This window comes from Aulonocara stuartgranti (genome assembly GCF_965226115.1).
Source record: "Aulonocara stuartgranti genome assembly, chromosome: 12".
NCBI lineage: Eukaryota > Metazoa > Chordata > Actinopteri > Cichliformes > Cichlidae > Aulonocara > Aulonocara stuartgranti.
In genome coordinates this window covers 30297851-30316939 of record NC_138948.1, presented here as the reverse complement: position 1 = coordinate 30316939, position 19089 = coordinate 30297851, and the positions used below count along the sequence as shown (strand labels likewise).

General features: G+C 44.8%; 1 protein-coding gene across 4 annotated transcripts; it reads right to left on the bottom strand.

Annotated features, from left to right (window-relative positions):
- Window positions 1-176: 176 nt before the first annotated feature.
- On the bottom strand, window positions 177-18824 carry pomt1 (protein-O-mannosyltransferase 1). 4 transcript variants are annotated; one of them, XM_082555941.1, is made up of 22 exons: window positions 18315-18821; window positions 17455-17549; window positions 17149-17365; window positions 15936-16067; window positions 15719-15825; window positions 15576-15626; window positions 15259-15405; window positions 14993-15101; window positions 12735-12794; window positions 12554-12647; window positions 11826-11981; window positions 11171-11301; window positions 10977-11072; window positions 10809-10901; window positions 10432-10528; window positions 4617-4709; window positions 4405-4525; window positions 4188-4285; window positions 3970-4083; window positions 3763-3889; window positions 3363-3540; window positions 177-668 (listed from the first exon to the last, which is right to left on the bottom strand). In XM_082555941.1, the coding sequence occupies exons 4-22, from the start codon at window positions 16046-16048 to the stop codon at window positions 494-496; spliced, it is 2160 nt and encodes a 719-aa protein (XP_082412067.1). In that variant the 5' UTR covers window positions 16049-16067; window positions 17149-17365; window positions 17455-17549; window positions 18315-18821; the 3' UTR covers window positions 177-493. The 4 variants fall into 4 exon arrangements, with proteins under 4 accessions (XP_082412067.1, XP_082412068.1, XP_082412066.1 ...); XM_082555942.1 differs by lacking the exon at window positions 17455-17549; XM_082555940.1 differs by lacking the exons at window positions 17149-17365; window positions 17455-17549.
- Between the last annotated feature and the right edge of the window lie 265 nt (window positions 18825-19089).

Here is a 19089-nt window from a genome sequence, read left to right as displayed (position 1 = left end):
AGTAACGCTTTTATTTTTTTTCCATTAAAAAAACCCCCCTAGTTTATAAACACACAACTTGACTTCATATTTTACCACATTTTCTTTATTTTTTTTTCTTTACTCTGATGTAAACTAAGCTTCAACTTGTTTACATGAAAAATCCTATTGTGCAACACTTTCTTTAGTCTCATTGTTAATCTATTTTTTTTCTAAATTATTTTTTAAGTCCTAAAAAATATAGTTTCTTTGAAGAAAAAGTAAAATCCAGTTCATAGCCACCGATTCCACTTTTCCAGTGTAAACACAAAAAGAATGAGGGCACATCATTGTTTTGTTCATCTTTCATTTTGTGCTCAGCCTTCGGTCAACGTCAGTCATCACTAGTTTATCATCAGGGGTTGGTGCGTCAGAGGTCTGAGAACTGAAGCTCCTCCTCTGATGACCTCAAGCCGAATATATGTTCATCTTCTGTTCAACTCATAAACTCCTCTCCATGTGGGTCATAATCCTTCTACCGACGTCGGTACAGGATGTCCCAGGTGTCCCTCCACTTCAGTCCTTGCAGCTGGTGGGCTGACAGTTCAGGGCTTCCATAGGTTAGGGGACAGAAGGTGCGGTAGGTCAGGAAGATTGACAGCAACACAGCCAATGCACCCACACACAATGCACGCTGATGTGTCACGCTGCTGCAGATGCAAACAGAAACAAATATGAACAAAAGTTTTTAGATAAAAACATAAAACATGTCACATTTTCATGAAAATTCAACAGTGAGATCTAAAGCCTGACAAAGTGTGCTTCTATGTCTAACTGGCCCTTTCACACAACATAAAGCAGGTACAAGTTCAGACTGTTTGCAGTTCCATCCATATATTTCTGAACACACCTCTGACGCGGTGTATAGAAAATAGTGCAAAGAGTGTGTTGAATGCCCTAGTGCTGTGCTAGCCCAAAATCAAATCCAGTTTGGGATATTGTTTAAATGATGGTGCTTGGATGTGCACATTTTAGCTGTTGTTTGTTTCGAAGGCCACGTAAACACAGTGCAAAGTTACTATTCAACTACACCGCTTAAAAAGAAAAAAAAAAATACAGAAAACGAATCAGCTCTCAATGGAGGGGAAAAAAAAAAAAAAAAAAAATCACACTGGATAATTACAGTGGTCCCTCGATTATTGCAGGTGTTACGTTCCAAAAATTACCCACGATCGGTGAAATCTGCAAATTAGCCAACTTTATTTTTTACAATTATTATAGCTGTAAAACCCCTCACTACACTTTTCTTTTACTCTCTCTTGTTCAAACCGTCGTAGAAAAATAAGTCCAGCATTATAGAATGAAACCAAAGGCACCCGTGGATGCCTTTGACAGTGTAAAACGTTTCGTCGACATTGTTATGTTTGTTGGGGAGAAAACTTACAAACATACAATAGAGCACTTCAGAGTCACACTGCTAGTGATCAAAGATTTATGTAAATTTGACACGCTGAACACATTCTGTACTGGACAGGAGACATGGCACGAGATTGATTGACAGTGGTCTAGAGCCAATCAGGACGCAGAAGACAATGTGCTGTAAACAAAAACAACATGGAAAATCACACCAAAAAAATCTGCGAAACAGCAAGGCCGCGAAAGGTGAACCAGGTTATAGCGAGGGACCACTGCATACTGATACTAGACCAGGTTTGTGTTGGATGCCACATCAATTGATGGATATGAAAATTATCAATCTACAAAGGGCTAAATTCAAAGACATCTTGAAAATCAAAGTGAAAAAAATAATGCTGTTGGATAAGTCATTTTGCTGAAATTTCACTGCAGTAACATAAAATGGTACTAGGCAGTTTGTATGGCTCCACATGCATGATGATGTAAAACCCCTCACTACACACTTTATACACTTTTCTCAGACAGGCATGAACATTTTCACACTTTTCTCTCTTGTTTAAATACTCTCAAAGTTCAAACCTTTGTAGAAAAATAAGCCCAGTATTATAGAATGAAACCAAAGGCACCTGCTTTTTTGACGGTGCAAAACGTTTCGTCGACATTGTTGTATTTGTTGGGGAGAAAACTTACAAACATACAGATTTATGGTAGTATCAGTCTTAACCCTTGTGTGGTGTTCGTATTTTTGTTACTCAGCCAGTGTTCATGGGTCTGGTGGACCCGCTAGAGTTTTGGCTTTCCAAATTAACACTATCAAACAATTTTATGTTAAATTACTCAACAGATGTTTACTTCATCCCAATTACAAGACATATGAACAGCAAACATGGTTAATTCTTTCCCTTTACCTTTGTTAGATCACATTTATGAATTAATGTGCTTCTCGTTTTTCTTTTATATAAAATGTTATAAATAAATCAGTTATAATCAAGTGGAGTGAGTGGAAAGACACAACACATTTACACGTGAAAAAATAATTAATTGTTTAATTTTTCTTTTGAAAAAAACTGAACACGGGTCTCACAGACCCGAACACCATACAAGGGTTAAAGGCCTGTCTCTGTTTCTGTCTAGTCAGAGACATTCACACCAGGGGCATGCTGGAAGTCATTTTGTAGCTCTACCACTGCTCATCTTATTTCTCCCTGCACAAAGCAGCAGATACCAGTGCTAATGATGGCTGTCCCGCTCTTCTTATCCTCTATTCCAGTAGTACTTACTTGGATCTGCTTGGCTCGATTTGGTTTTTAGGGTTTTCCATTACCAGGTACTTAGCTTGGGTTCCAAGCAATTTCAGTCAAGATGAAAATGTGATGTCAGCAAGCTGCAGGCCACTGATTGGCCAGGGAGTGATGTCATTGAATGAGTTATGATAGTGACTTCTTCACAAGAATCGAAACCACCTTTTTTGAAAGCTGGCAAAAAGGGATATGGTTGCACATAAAATTTTGAGGTTTTCACAAGAATCTCATACAAATATTTCACACTAGAGCCTTGTTAGGAAATTTAAAATAGTGGAAGTGGATCGTCCTACTAAAATACAACCAACTTCTACTCAAGACAAAGCCACTAACTTTCAGCAGCTGTGGTAGAAAATGTCAGTCATCATAAGATAAAACAGGCAGTGGTTCTGTAGATGAATGAATGAATGAATGAATGAATGAATGAATGAATGAATGAGAAAATGGCAATATTAATCCCAGTTTAGTTAAAACCCCATTTACAAAGTCCTAAAAACCACTCGCTGACTCTACTGGCAACTTCTAAGCAACCACTAAATAACAAAAATTTTAATATCCATTTTCTGGGTTGCATTAGGTCACCTTACCCAATGACTGGTAGTTGCCAGTGACTGACACGATTAAGGTGAAAATTTTAATTTAAATCAGGAAAAAGAAGAGTAGCTCACAAGAGGCTGATGAGCGTACCTGAGCAGGTGAGTGTGTGCATGCTCCAACAGAGCTGGACTTAGTAGGTACAAGTAGCAGAGTGCTGGCAGGTAGTGATACAGGAAAAGAGTTTTGTCCATAAGCAGGAAGGGAACAAAGTTCACCAACCAGCCGCCAACGCACACACATCCCAGACACACAAACTGGTCCCACACACCTGAAAAAAACCCCAAAAAACCCCAAAAACCACACATTTAGTTAGAAATGGTACCATAACCCGAACAGACAGCTGAGGTTAGACTTAGTCTCTGATGCAAATATGTCAGTGCGGACCATCTTTCTGCAGACCCATCTGGCCTTCCAGATGGGTCTGCAGAAACTGTATTTGTGCTCTGATTCTTCCTGTTTTACTGTCAGAACTCAGTGTGTCCCTACGTACCATCAGGTACATCTTTCAAGCCTCGCCTCCTCCTCAACAAGTAGACAACTGCCAGCAGCTGATAGGCCAGCAGGCTGAGATTGGCCACACCCCATGACACCGGGTTACCAATTAGATGGATCTGAGCCTGAAACAGAAAAAGTGGATTACAGGGCTAAACAGGACAAAGCGTGTGTGTTACTCTGCGTGTGTGTGTCGTGTTTTTACATTGGTGGAGGAGTGCAGCCAGTATGCAATGTTGGTCTCCATGGTGATCCACTCTAATGGGGAGGAACTGTATTTGTGCTCCGACTCTTCCTGTTTTACTGTCAGCATCTTCCACTGCCAAGATATCAGATTTGTTTTATTTTACTCCTTTCTGTTTCTTTGCTAGTGTCACAGGAATAAATCTGATTGGACAGTGAGTTTTGAATTCAGGTTCATACTTGCAGTTCAACAAATTTTGCCCAGAAAGAAATTTTTCTATCAACGTCGATATGAGTTGGAGAGTGAAGCTCTGCCTCCCGTTCCTTCTGCTCCTGACCTGGACAAGATTGACAGTGTGCGTTGTGACCTCACTAAAGTAACATTGCAAAGCTACTGAGTGATAATAGTGAAGAAAGAAGAAGGTCAAGAGGAGGAGGAGGAGTTTAGTGGCCATACTGGTTCCATAGCGGTGCTCCTCCACTGTCCATTCCAAACTGCTGCTGTGAGCTTTGAACAGTTTGTCTGCTACAACCTCCAACTGACGGAAACCCCAGTCTGGAAGGGACACACCACTCAGCTGCATTCGCAAACACACACAGACACACACAAACAGGCTGTAATAACTTCATATTGTACAGGCATTCAGCTGAGACATATTCTGTCTGCACCTTGAGGACAGCTGAAGTGTTGACATGAATGAGTCGGACTTCAGATAGGATGGTCTTCCACACCTCTGACTCTGCCTCCCTGTTTGAAATGTCCTGACCACACAAACACACCAACAAACAGCAGGCTCAGTAAAAAGCATTTCAGCCACTGATTAGTATAAAGGTAAGAGGGGTTTCCATATTTGAGCAGCTCCTGTAGGTGTAATGTAAACATGGCCCTGTACTCTTGTGCATATCCTATCTACAAAACACTCTCATGACTAGATAATTTCGGCTAATTAATCCATCCTTTAGTTGACAATCTTCCAATCTCACCATTTTCAAATTGTTTTACCAGCTAAAGTTACTAATTAAGAATTAATGTAACATAGCTAAGTTACAGCAAGCTACCTAATCTAAACTGTAATATTTTACTAACTTATAGTAATGTTTTGGCTTATGCTAGCTGGCTCACAGAGTCTGAGCTTGTGCATGTACTGCATACAAATACGAGCAAAAGAATGCTAAATGCAGTTCAATTAATGGCCGTGGGAGTCACTGACAACAATCTTTTTCTGGAAGTTCTTTTTCTAACTTCGCTCAGTGCTTCACTATAGACTCGCCTCGGCATGACCAACTACGGAAGCTCCAATGACACCACGTCTGTCTATGACAGACCTGTCGAGCCGTGCTTAGGGCTCCGCCCCCTCATTCTAACACGGCCGACCAGCCCCTCCTAACTCATTCTCGCTTTCTTCCCGTGAGAAACTACTTTGAGCTCCCTCAGCGTATCCAGTTCTCAGGCGTCCCGTGTAGGAGTACGTTGCCGAAGTTTTTCCAGTTCCAGTTTGGATCGTGCTGAGTAAGTCCTTCGAAAGAAGTGTACTTAGAGTTACACTGTGGAACAGCAATCACGTCAGGTGAGCTGTCCCAGCGGTTCCTGGTCTTAGTTAGCGAGGTAGCCGACATTGTGTAACTCGGGCTAACGCGTTACGGTGAGCTGTTCGTTCAGTGTCCGGCTAGCATTAACTTGTTAGCAGGCCACGAACCACATTAGCGTCTTACTAGCATTAGCTTGTTAGTCGACCTAGGGTTCAGTAAGCATTAAGTTGCTAACAATATTGGCTAGCGGAGTGCAGCTAACATGTCACAATGAGCTGACTCCAGCGGCGACTAGCTCGGATTTAACTCCCGCTGCTAGTCCTAGCTACGTACGAAGGCCAAAGAGGATGCACCCCGCCCGTGCCCCGCATCATGCGGTGCCACTATCTCGGGCAGGGACCCTCATCCAATGTGCATCATCTGTATGGGTGCCAAGCATGCTCAGGCTTCACTGGCGGACCCTCAGGGATGCCCACACTGTGTGTTGATGCCAGAGAAAGTCCTGGAAAGGAGGCTGAATGTAGCAGTAACGAACAGTCAGGTCCCCTGCCTGTCCACCGCTACTGCTACGAGTAATATCAGTCATTCGCGAGACTCCACAAGCTGGGCTGACATGATGGAAGAAGATTCCCCGCTCCAGCCCCCATCGTTCAAGGTCCTCCTCAATCAAAACGTGAGCGAGCCAGGTGGCGAGGACACAGAGGGCGATGCCAAATCCGACCTCCTTGACCTAGAGGACAGGATGAGGAAGAGGAGGATGACTCTACCTTTCCTCCCCAGCAGTCCAGACACCGGTGGACAGCAATTTGTACAAGGTCTGCAAACGGGCTGCCAAGCTACGCATCCCATGGCCAGCCGCCCAGGATGCCGAAGGGGCAGAATGTCACCTGTATGACGGAAAGAGGCTCCCACCAGCCTTGCCACCATCGAAGCAGCTTTTGCCAGCAGTCCCGGCTTGCATGAAAGAAATTAGTTGCTATTGGTCAAGCTCTTTAAAAAGCAAGCTTCCGACCAAGGGCTGCTCTAAGCTTGAGATCCACAGGATGGGTGAACTGTGGCTGACCGAACCCCCAGCAGTGGAGCCTTCAGTGGCGTATCATCTTCACCGTAACTGCAGGGCAATCTCAGTCTCTTCTAGCATTTCTTTGCCTAACAATATGGATTGCCTCACGGCATCTATTTATCAAAGGATGTACAAATATGCTGCACAGTCAGTATGCTCGCTTAATGCAGTCACACTGCTATAAGCATATCAGGCAGAAATTCTGGAAGACATGGGCCGTCAGCTTGACTCGGGTTCCCCAAACCCAGCCCTCTGGGATGAAATCTACATGGTTAATGATCTCATTCTTCGCTCCTCCAGGGGAGCAGTCCAGGGGTGTGGCTATGTTATGGGCCTTGCAGTCTCGGGTGAAAGAGCCTTGTGGCTAAACCCGTCGGGCCTAGGGGATGCTCAGAAGCCTGAGGTCATGAATGCAGCCTATGACCCAACCAAGGGTCTCTTTGGCCCAGCCCTGGAGAGAATGAGAGAGACAAGCACCCACAGAAAGCAGGAGGGAGAAGCATTAAACCTCTGCTTACCCAGAAAACCTAACTCTCAGCCCCAGCAGGTGCCAAGGGCTGGTTTTGCTGCAGCAGCAGCTGTGAGAGGGAGACAGAGTGGGGTCAAAATGCAGAGAGGAACAGGAGGCCTGCAGTCACCCACCAGGCAAAAGTAGAGAACCAAAGACCTTGGGGCAAGCATTCCTTTGCAGCAGCTGCTGCAAAGAACAAGCCGTCACACCCCGGAGAGGGGGAAAAGAAGCGGTCAGCCTAGCACACATGCAACGTTCTGTGTCACCCCTCTCTTCTCCCCCAAAGAGAAGGAAGATGTTAGAAGGGGTAACCAAATCACTCCAAGGTTCAGAATCTCCGCAAGTTTCCAGTTCACCAGGAGCACCCTCTCAGTCTTCTCCAGTTTAGGGAGGACAGACTTGTGGACAAATGGCGCAGTGTCACCAAGCACTCCTAAGCACTCTGTCTGTGTCACCAAGCACTGCCCAGAGTCACCAGGCACTTCACTGTGTTTTGGGGGAAACAAAAGAAATAAAACGTAAATTCCTGCAGCCAGGCAGTTCGCCAAGGGCAGAATGTCCCCCCCAGTTTCAAAATAAAAACAAAAGAAAATCACTGCCATTTGTCTTTGTCACCAGCGGGGGGAGCTCACGCTCTACCCGAGGGGGACAGCTCCAAATCCTTCCGGGAGACAGGGGTGACGTCACACTACCGCGTCTTCAGGGGCCCGCTCTGAAGCGGTGGAGCGGTGGCGCGCATGTGCAGTTCATCCCTGAGCATCCCGGGCAGGCGATCAAAGACCACTGTGAGGTGGTAGTCAATCACCTCACGGAGCTCGGTTTCACAATCAACCTGGAAAAGAGCCACTTGGAACCTGTACAGTATACAAAGTATCTGGGGCTCAGAATAGACTCCATCTCTTATCGCATCGCACTTTCAGAGCGGAGGATCGCATCCTTCACTCACCGTCTTTCCTGCTTTCAGCTGGGGAAAGTCGTGCTGCGGGGGTACCTCTCGGGGCAGTATCATCCAGGGTGACACTGACCACAGATGCATCCCTGTCAGGTTGGGGTGTAACTATGATGGGCAGAGCAGTGAATGGCGTTTGGTCACAGAGACTTTCGCTGAATCACGTAAATGTGCTGCAGCTCCGCGCGGTGCTCCTAGCCTTACGGCATTTTCTGCCGTATCTCCGGGGACAACATGTTTTAGTGAAAACAGACAACTCCACTGTGTCTTTGTACAGGTATGGCAAATGGACACACTGTGGACTGGAGGACCTATTGTTAGAATTCTAATTATTATTATTATTATTATTATTATTATTATTATATTGGCTGCCCTGGTGCTTATATCAACCACCAGGGCAGCACCCGTTCCCGGCAGCTACACAGGTTAGCCAGGGAAATAATTGCGTAGAGCAGCACATGGCTCCTCTCCCTTCGAGCAACTCACGTGCCAGGAATTATGAACAGGGGGGCGGACCTCCTGTCCAGAGGGAATCCACTGTTCGGAGAATGGAGGCTTCATCTACAGGTGGTGGAGCAGATTTGGCAGAGATACGGTTGGACTGCCGTAGATCCCTTCGCCTTACGAGAAAACACACATTGCCCTTTGTTTTTCTCCCTCTCTGTCAGACGCAGATGCGCTACTGGGCGTGGATGCGTGGGCCCATCCATGGCCAAAAACACTGCTGTATGCGTTCTCTCCCCTCAGCCTGATCTCCCCAACACTGAGCAGAGTGAGAGATCAGGGGCTGTCACTGATTTTAATAGCTCCACAGTGGCCATCCAAACACTGGATAGCAGGAATCATCCAGCTTCTGGTGGACGAGCCATGGCCACTCCCCATCCGCAGGGACCTTCTGTCTCAGGCGCGTGGGGAGATATAACATCCCCATCCAGACCAGGTTGCTCTATGGACCTGGCCCGTGAAAGGTGGAATTTGAAGGCGGCAGGCATGCCTCCGAAGGTTATTGAAACCATTCAAAATGCTAGAGCCTCCTCCACTCATTCCATTTACTGCTGTAAATGGCGTGTTTTTGAATAGTGGTGCTATGAAAAGCAGATAATCCCTTTTCAGTGTTCAATGGTGGAGCTGTTGTGTTTTCTTCAGGACTTGCTGGACAAAAGGAGAGCTTTTTCTATCATAAAGGCCTATTTGGCAGCTATTTCAGCCTGTCACATGGGGTTTGGTGATAAACCTGCCGGTCAGCACCCCCTTTGTATGTCGCTTCATGAGGGGGGTGCGTCGAACGCTCCCAGTCTCTAGACCACTGGTCCTTTATGGGATCTGTCAGTCGTTTAAGACGCACTCTCCCACCACCCCTTTGAGCCTATCAGGGCAGTGGGGTTGAAGTTTCTCTCTCTTAAAACCGCTCTGCTGTTGGCTCTAACCACAGCCAAGCGAGTTAGTGAATTACAGGCTTTGTCTATTCATCCTTAACACAGCATTTGTCTCTAAAGTGTTGGAAACATCATACAGGTGCTCTACAGTAGAACTCCTGGCTTTTCACCCTCCTCCATTCTCCTCAGAGACAGAGCAGAGGCTGAACACTTTGTGCCCTGTGCAGGCCTTGGGGACTTATGTTGGCAGAACAGCTGGATTCAGGAAGTCGGATCAGCTGTTTGTTTCCTGGGCCTCCCCTCACAAGGGCAGGCCCTTATCACGCCAGAGGCTAGCTCATTGGATTGTAGAGGCCATAGCTCTGGCTTACACCTGTAAGGGCTTGCAGTCCCCCCCCCGGGACTCCGAGTTTACTCCACTAGGGAATGTGGCCACATCCTGGGCTTTGTTCAGAGGTGTATCAGTCCAGGATATTTGTGCGGCAGCAAGCTGGGATGTTGCACAGTCATCCCTGGCTCAGGCAGTGCTGGATTCTGGTGCCTCAGGTTCGACCAGAGATCCTGGAGTAGTACTGGAGCGTAGCTTCGGGAGCTGACCCAATCCGGAAGTGGACCATATCTCCCATAGTGAAACAACGAGCAAAGTTAGAAAAAGAACGTTGGGTTACTTAACGTAATCCCTGGTTCTCTGATGACAGAGTGAGGCGTTTCACCAACACTTCCCTCCTTGCTTAGGCACGGACAGAGTGCTTAGGAGAAAGAAATCTGCTTGGAATAAGTTAGGAGGGGCTGGTTGGCCGTATTAGAATGAGGGGGCAGAGCCCTAAGCACGGCTCGACAGGTCTGTCATCGACAGACGTGGTGTCATTGGAGCTTCCGTAGTTGGTCACACCGAGGCGATTTCCATAGTGAAACACCTCACTGTGTTATCAAAGAACCAGGGATTACATTAAGTAAGCCAACATTATCCCATACTCTTTTAATTAAATGTGTGGGTGCACTCCTGTTAATTTAGACAGAGATCAGAAATCACATGCAGCACAAACTGTACTCACCACCCTCCACAGGTTCTGTGCCGGCATAGACACATTGAAGTCTATGTATCCAGAGACTTCCTGAGTGTGAGGGCTCATTGGAGCTGCTACGTCATGACTGAAACACAACCATTGTAACACTGAAATAAACCAGCTGATGGTAAACAGGCAGGGACACACAGAGCTGATGGAGAGGGGTCGACTACAACCCACAGAGGGCTATTTATTCAGTACAGAACTTCAAAGTACTTTTTTGACCTAACCATTTATTTCCAAAGAAACTTGAGATTAGTAACTTTTCTATTTACTCATTGCCTCTAAATGTTTCAAGTTTTGAGCTCCAGAGTTACTGAGACAACAGAGCCCTCAAAAATCAGGACATATCCTGAGTTGTTTACCTGTTAAGAAAACGTGACGTCATCCCATGAACCAGCTGGATGACATCACCGTGACGGACAGGTCGAGGAGGAGTGTCGACCACCAGCTGCTGCCTGACAGAGATATAGACAGTAGTTACACATGGGCCACGTCTCCATGTATAGCACTTGAAGAGAAATGTGATCTACCTGCCCGGATCTTTGATGATCCACCAGTTGTTGACATCTTTGAAGGGATAACAGGTGACCTGCTGCTGGTGAGAGCTGCCCCGCCCATTGTCATACCTGAATAAAAACAGGAAACATCATTAAATAAATCATGAAGTTGAACTGTAACTGGGATGCTTTTTGAAGCAGGTGCTTAGCTGCTGTGTTGGAAGCACCTGATTGGATAGTTGACTTTGTGAGAATGGAGCCAGCAGGGGATTGGCTGGGAGACAGAGCTTCTCAAAGTCACCTGACTCCCATAAGCCACTTCTAGAGGCTGACCCCGAGTGATCCTGGAGAGACCGCCCTACAACACAAAAATCAATCTATCAATCCGCTCCAGAATGTGATATTCCACTCTTTATACACCCCTTTGCATTTAATCATTAGTTATTATTAATCTCTGGCTCTCTTCTGCAGTGTTCCTTTCGTTTTGTTTCCCTTTCCCCAACCCATCACAGGAGATATGAGCCTCTCCCTCAGCTTAATTCTGCTGGAGATTTCTTCCTGCTAAAAGGGACTTTAAACAGTTTTTATAAACTCTGAATCACAAACCATTTGAATTAAAATGTCAAAGGCAGCAGTGAGATCAGGAAGGACAAAGACTGAAACTTTATGTTAATTAATGCTGATCTTCAGGTTACTGATAACCTTAGTAAGACCTGCTTCTGTGCTGTGATTGGTTCTGAAAACTGCGGGGTATTTATCATAAATACAGTGAGATCAAAGATTTAGATTCACTTGTCGGTAAACAAACATTTCAAAACTTTCTAATCTGTTTTCTCTCAGGAAACAGGTCTATAATTACTAAGTGTAGCTGACAGTATTTACCTGCAGGCTGGCCTGGAAAGCAGAACTCATCAGCTGGTCATGTGGTCCGCTGCGGTTCAGGAAACTCAGGTGAACGTAGAACCAGAACACATAGAGCAGGACTGGAACCACCACCAGACACAGAACTCTATGTACACTTTGCACACACACATTCATCTGCACAAAGACATGCATGCAGGATCATTATGTTCTTAGAATCACATTTTTTCATATCATAAATATAAACTGTATGGAAACACTATAACACCCAAAAAAATACATAAATAAATGAAACACTCAGGCAATGCTTTTATTTTTTTTTTTTACATAGTGCTAAACTGCTATTATTAAAACATTGCAGACAAATACTTTTATGCACGTAATGTACTTACATCCTGCCTCACTAGAAATACTATCTAATTCCTAAGGAAAACACTGCACCAGTTTGGAAAGTGTCCTTTTTGAAGCCTTTACATTTACAGAGAAGACCCTGCTCTATGTTAACTGTATTGGGAACACCGTTTTACAAAACCATGACTTTTTGGTACTAAAGATGACATGAAACTGGCAAATTAGTCCATAAAACACAACAAAAACAGTTCCTGAGAATGGATTTTGTGGAGCTGGGAACCATTTTTCAAAAGACACATGACATGGAGTATTCTTGAAAGTAGCAGCAGTCATAGCTGCAAAAGTAGCGTTTGCCAGCTAAATGCTGGATATGATACAATCAGGAAGTCTAGACTCACATGACTGATAGTTTTGTCTCCAATAAGCTTCCAGGTGTGCAGAGAAGCCACGACCAGCAGCAGCAGATATGAGAACAGACCCATGTACTTCACCCTACACCAATCACATTTTCACATTAACATTTGCATTTTAAACAACAGCACACGCTAGAGAGCAACAGGCCTTAAATCACTTTCTCACCCTACAGCCGCACCGCAGGAGACACCAGAGAGAATCAGCCAACTGTATCTGGACCAGGAGCTGAGGAGGAGAGAGTAACCATATGACGTCAGAGCAGAGAAAGGGTCTGTTTAAAACGGAAACAAACTGTTCAACTCAGTTTAGTTGTATTAACGTCGCACTAATTTAAAATAACATTTGCTTCAAGTTACATTAGACTGCAAGGTACAAACCCCACAGTATTAATGAGAGAATCCCGAGTAATCACATGATCCCCTATTAGCTAGCACTTGGCGAGAGTAGGGATTGAGAACTTCCTTTTAAGATAAAGAAACCTCCAGCAGCTACTTGTCTATGTTTGAGAGTGGGCCATAGAGTGAACACACTATACCACACAGCTCTCCTTAATAACAGCAACAGCTGAACATGTGAAAATACAAGTTTCAAAAAGATATTTTAAAAAATGGAAATTTTAACCACCAATTGCTAGTCTTGGTAGCCAGGGATCAGCCCGCCAGAGCCTCTGCAATTCCTGTGGGTTGTGGGCCTACAGGAGGATGGGCCCATGTCCTTTTTTCAGCTATGCCCAGCCAGGCCCCATGAACTAAAGCGTTGCCACCAGATGTTTGGCCTTAGGCACCCCCCGGGCCTGGCTCCAGGGTGGGGCCCCAGTAACCCTATCCCAGGCAGAGATAGTGCAAACTGTTCTCTTGATTGTATACTTATAGGGTTCTTTTGAGTCGGTCTTTGTCTGGTCCTCACCCAGGACCAATTTGCCATGGGCAACCCTGGGCAACCCTGCCAGGGGGCTTTTGCCCCCTGATAACATTGCCCTGATTTTGGGAAGGCTCTTAATGTTGTAGGGCTGTCTTGGTTGAAGTGCCTCTACAATGTTGCGTGGAGATCAGGGGCAGTACCTCCGGATTAGCAGACCAGGGTGGTGGTTTCCATTTTTAAGAAAGAGGACCGGAGGGTGTGTTCCAACTCTAGGGGAAAATCACACTCCTCAGCCTCCCTAGGAAAGTCTACGCCAGGGTGTTGGAAAGGAGAGTCCATCCGTTAGTTGAACCTCGGATACAGGAGGAACAATGCGGTTTTTGTCCTGGTCGTGGAACACTGGACCAGCTCTTTTACCCTCTCAAAGATACTTGAGGGTGGTTGGGAGTTTGCCCAACCAGTCTACCTGTGTTTTATGCACTTGGAGAAGGCATTCGACCATGTCCCTTGGAGGGTTCTGTGGGGGGTACTCTGGGAGTATGGGGTGTCTGGCCCATTGCTACGAGCATTTGATTCCTTGCAAGAAGCTCGGTCCGCACAGCCGTCAATAAGTCAGATTAGTTTCCAGTGGGTGATGGACTCTGCCTGGGCTGCCCTTTGTCAACAATTCTTTTCGTTAATTTCATTAACAGAATTGTCCCACTGGGAGGAGGCAGACCCAGGGCACGCTGGAGAGATTATATCTCTCGGCTGGCCTGGGAACGCCTTGTGTTCCCCCAGACAAGCTGGTGGTGGCTAGGGAGAGGGAGGTCTGGGTTTCTCTGCTTAGGCTGCTGCCCCTGAGTCTAAGCCGCAGATAAGTGGAAGAAGAAGGATGGATGGAAATTTTAAGTAGGATTAGTCAAGACTAAAGAAGCTGGTTTATGTGTATGTCCTACAGAAATGTAGGAGTAATTCAATATAACATGGCTAACTGTTGGATTTATTCTGCTAACAGCTTATCTGTGAAGTTTGTATTCCCGTTTTGATGAGTGAAATTGTAGTATTTTATTTGCACTAATTAGCAGACATGTGTATGTGTGTGATACATTCATTTCTACTGCATCTAAAACTACACAAAGTATAATTAATCCTTTGGTTTGAGAAAATCTGTTTTTAAGTTTCATTTTGGCTTTTGTGCCATTTTTGAAGCCAGAAATGACAACCTTTGACAACTAGAGAAGAGAGTTATCACCTACAAATGTTTTTTCTACAAGGCTGTTGATGTAATTTTTAATGCAGTTAAGTCAAACACTATAAAAACGAAGTCTGATTTTTGAACCACATGAGGAACTGCAGTTTTTGGCGCTTCCACATGGTTTAAAGTCCCTGAGTTAACCAAACTTGCTAGCATTAGCTGATAATTTAGCGCTCCACTTATTAATAAAAATAAGAAGGTGGCCACCATAAAACTATAACTGAGGGCTTCAAAACAAATCAGTGGGCAATATCACAGTGGCTACAGCCATCTTTAATTTACAGTCTACACTTTCTACACATGAGAAGAGAAATCTGAGACTAACCTGCTGGGTGCATTGTGGAAGCGCAGGTATGAGAAGAAAGCCAGGAGCACGAAGAAGATGAGGACAGACTCAAGTAACATGAAACGTGATTGGACAATCAGAGAGTTCTCTGGAACAGTAAAGATCCAAAGTCAGACTTGACTGAAAAGAGCAACCCGTCTGCATATTCACCGGGAAAGTATCACTTCACTGGTTTATAAAAAGCAGCAGCTAAAAGGCTTTTCAGCAGGAAGACGTTAACTCTTACTCAGCATGGACGCACTCACCCAGCAGCAACAGCACTGCAGCTCCCAGAGCAGACAGGTGGGAGAACTTCAACTCTAAAGTCAACAAGTAGACCAGAGGAACACAGAGAGCTCCACAAAGGGCCGGCAGAAGCCTCAGACTCCACACATTCACCGTGCTAGGATACTCTGCAAAACAAAACAAACACACACCAATTTTAAACAGACCAAAACCAAGTTAGACGGGAGGAAATATAGAAACTGGTTTCAAAAAAAAAAGGCACACGCTGGTTTATATAGATTAACAAATTTTCTGGTTTAACCTCTAACTGGATGAAATCATTTTTGGGGATTTGTACCTGCTCCAATTCTGTTCCACACAAAGTTCCCATCAAAACCTCCCAGGTACGCTAAAACAGCAAAAGCAGAAGCACATGTTGGAGCAAAGTATAAATAAAGCTGTACACTCACAAAGGGCTGTGTTGGTATTTTAATAACCCACCTCCAAAGGCCAGGATCATATGACCGAGAGGTGGTCCGCTGTCATCAATGAAGAAAACCCTCTTCATGTAGAGAGACACAAACTGACCATAATACACCTCATCAAACCTGCACAACGGTCAAGGTATAAAAATCAGTTAATAACAGAATGAAGCTTGGTACGCAAGTTTGTATGTGGGTGTACATGATGTTCAGGTGTGTGAAACAGATCCACTCACACCACAGCATTGGGATAATTAAGATGGCTCAGCCTGGTCCAGAAGGCCAGCAAGGAGACCAGCACCAGAAGCAGGTCTACCTGAGCTGTCACCACCAGGGGGAGCTGTAGCATCTCTGACACACAGCTGTGACTGTAAAATAGGAACATATAACCTCTGATTAATAGTAATTAATTTATAACTAAAACAAAAAAAAACCCCACCTCTTTACATCATTGAAATTGACTTCTCTATCATTCTTGCGCTATCTGCCCTTTCTGGAGGAAGATACAACACCCTGTCTGAGGTAAGAACAGGAAGTTTTAGTAAGTGACATTACAGGACTATTAATCCGTTACTTAAAACAGATGCGTCTGCTGTATCCGTACAGTTTATGGAGGGAGCCCTTGCTATCTAGAGCTACTACAGAGAGACAGACAACCAGTTTCACTCACACTTACGGCCAACTGCCAACACAGCAAACTCCACAACCTACTAGTGGAGCAGCACGTCTGAGGCAATAGTACTACCCACCACACCCTGGAGCCAGGCCCGGGAAAGGTGCCTAAGGGCAAACTTATTTTGCCATGATTCTCAAAACTGAGCTCAGCTGCATCCTGCTTCCACGGATCATCTGTTAGTTACTAAAACTGGATTGGGATCAACCTGTGGTAAATTCAGATGATTGGACTTGATTGGAAAGACACATGCCAGAGCACAATCCAAGCCATAAAGTCCAAGGAATTGTCTGTAGATCTCTGAAACAGGATTGCATCGCGGTACAGATCTGTAAAAAAAACTCTGCAGCATTGAAGGTCCCAACGAGCACAGTGACCTCCATTAACCTTAAACGAAGAACTTTAGAACCACCAGGACTCTTCCTAGAGCTTGCTGCCCAGTCATTCTGAACATTTAGAGTAGAAGGGCCTTAGTAAAGGAAGTGACCAAGACTGTGATAGTCACTCTCATAGAGCTCCAACATTGCCCTGTGGAGAGAGGAACCTTCTAAAAGAGAAATCATTTTTGCAGTATGAAAACAAAGTTCTCTGGTCTGATGAAACAAAGATTGAATTCTTTGGCCTAAATGCCAAGCATCACCTGGCCAATACCATCCTACAGTGAAGCATAGTGGTGGCAGCATCATGCTGTAGGGATGTTTGTCAACAGTAGGAACAGGGAGATGGGTCAGGGTTGGGGAAATGCATCAATATGCAGAGACATCCTTGATGATTACCTGCTCCAGAGTGCTCTGGACCTCTGACCTCTGGACCTTCTAACAGGATGACGACTCTAAGCACAGCCAAGATAACAAAGGAGTGGCTTTGGGACCACTTTGTCTTTGAGTGGCACAGCCAGTGCCCAGACTTGATCCCGAATGAACATCTCTGGAGAGATCTGAAAATGGATGTGCACCGACATTCCCCATCTAACCCGATGGAGCTTGAGAGGTTCTGCATAGAAAAGAGTTTCTATTATGGAGTACTGTTGTGTATAATTTTGAGGGGGGAAATGAATTTACCCCATTTTGGAACAAGACTACCTTTAAAAAATGTGGAAAAATGTGGAGACTTCCTGGATGCATTGTAGCCTTGTGATTGACAGGTGATATGTTCGGGGTGTATGCTCCCTCTTTCCCTATAGCACATGGGACAGGCTTAAATTCCTGGTCACAGGTCCAACTACTAGACTACCTAGTGTCAGTGGATAACTTAACACTCCACCCTCTTATCCTAATTACTTTTTTTTTTTTTTTTTTTTGTGAATGGCTACAAAAACCCAAACATGGCAGCAAGCAAATCACAATTGGCAAGTGAACAACAAATGGGTGACACCACAGTGGCTAAATCCATATTTTATATCAAGTTCGTAGCTTTAACACACACATTAGTGTGAGGTCAGTGTGGCAGTGTTCTAGTTTTTGCCCCTGTACACCCCCAGCACGAAGGTCTTTCAAGGAGTACAGCAATTGCAATTTTGTTAAAAACAATTAAAGGTTATATAGAATCTGCACTTCAATCACAGCTTCGTTGCTTCAATCGTCCTGAAGCCTCAGTTCATAACACATTTCCTGGATGTCCCCTTCTCTAAAAAAAAAAAAAAAAAAATCGCACACAGTATCCCTCAGCGTCCTGCCCCTGCTGCTGTTGCTCTGATCCGAAACAGCCTGACCTCACAGTGATGTGTTCACGTGTCTCTGAGTACGGGTCGGGATGTTGCAGCCCTCAGCTGCCTCTTTGTCACATTCTTTAATAAATATGTGCAGCTTCGCTTTAACGCCACGTTAGACGTTCTTCTACACATAAGAGCAATTAGCATTAGCATACTAGTCTCTAGCTAAGAGGCGCTAAAGCAGCAGCTGCCTTCCTCACTCCTCGTTTTCCTCCACACCGTGTATGTTACCTGTGGCCCAACAGGTTAAGCTCATCTGTTGCCGTCCGCTTCTTGCCGTTTCTCCCGGTGTATGCTTTGAACTCAAGAGGCGTATAAACGAAGTTTTATAGCAGCGGCCGTTCGAAGCTTCCGGTGATTGATTATACTGCACTACCATCGGTTCGCTCGGAGCTCCACTACATGGCCTGTGGCTGGCCGCTGAAGGAGCATTACAACGGCGTGTTTAGAAAACTAAAAGTTTTAGGAACGGGTCTTACATTTAATACTACTTTTAATATTAATAATTAATTAATACTAATAATTTCATCTGAAAATTAGCCCAGTCGAAAAATGTATAAACCACATGAAAGGGAGCAGTTTCAAATGTTCATCGCAGTCCACCTTGGACTGACTGTCACTCCCAGGGTGAAGGTTGGCACATAATTGCGATCTCATTTATAGACACAGACAGACGATTTTTAATGACTCGTCGCAATTAATTACCATATTATCACAACCCCATCTTCTTACTTTATTGCCATCATGATGTACCAAAGTCACTTTGAAGACACCAACTGACCGTGAGCGGCTGCAGACCTAGTCCTGTCTTTCAAAGGCAATGAGATTTCAAGTTCATTGCAAATAACTGAAATAACTTTGGTCATGCTCTGGTCTCCAGCTACTGTTTTCCCCAGTGTGATTGTAACTAATCTAAATGACCTCGATTTGCGCAGCATTGTAAAATCGTAATCACCAAAGATCCATTTTGACAAAGCTAGTAGACCCCAGGATAGTCAAAATAAAA

What these genes read in the sequence shown, in the direction of transcription:
- pomt1 (XM_082555941.1), bottom strand. Translation starts at nt 16,048, where the DNA reads ATGCTACAGCTCCCCCTGGTGGTGACAGCTCAGGTAGACCTGCTTCTG. An exon ending in TATGATCCTGGCCTTTGGAG is followed by an intron (nt 15,627 to 15,718) that starts GTGGGTTATTAA and finishes TTGCTGTTTTAG; the next exon opens with CGTACCTGGGAGGTTTTGAT. An exon ending in ACACTTCAGCTGTCCTCAAG is followed by an intron (nt 4,526 to 4,616) that starts GTGCAGACAGAA and finishes TTGCGAATGCAG; the next exon opens with CTGAGTGGTGTGTCCCTTCC.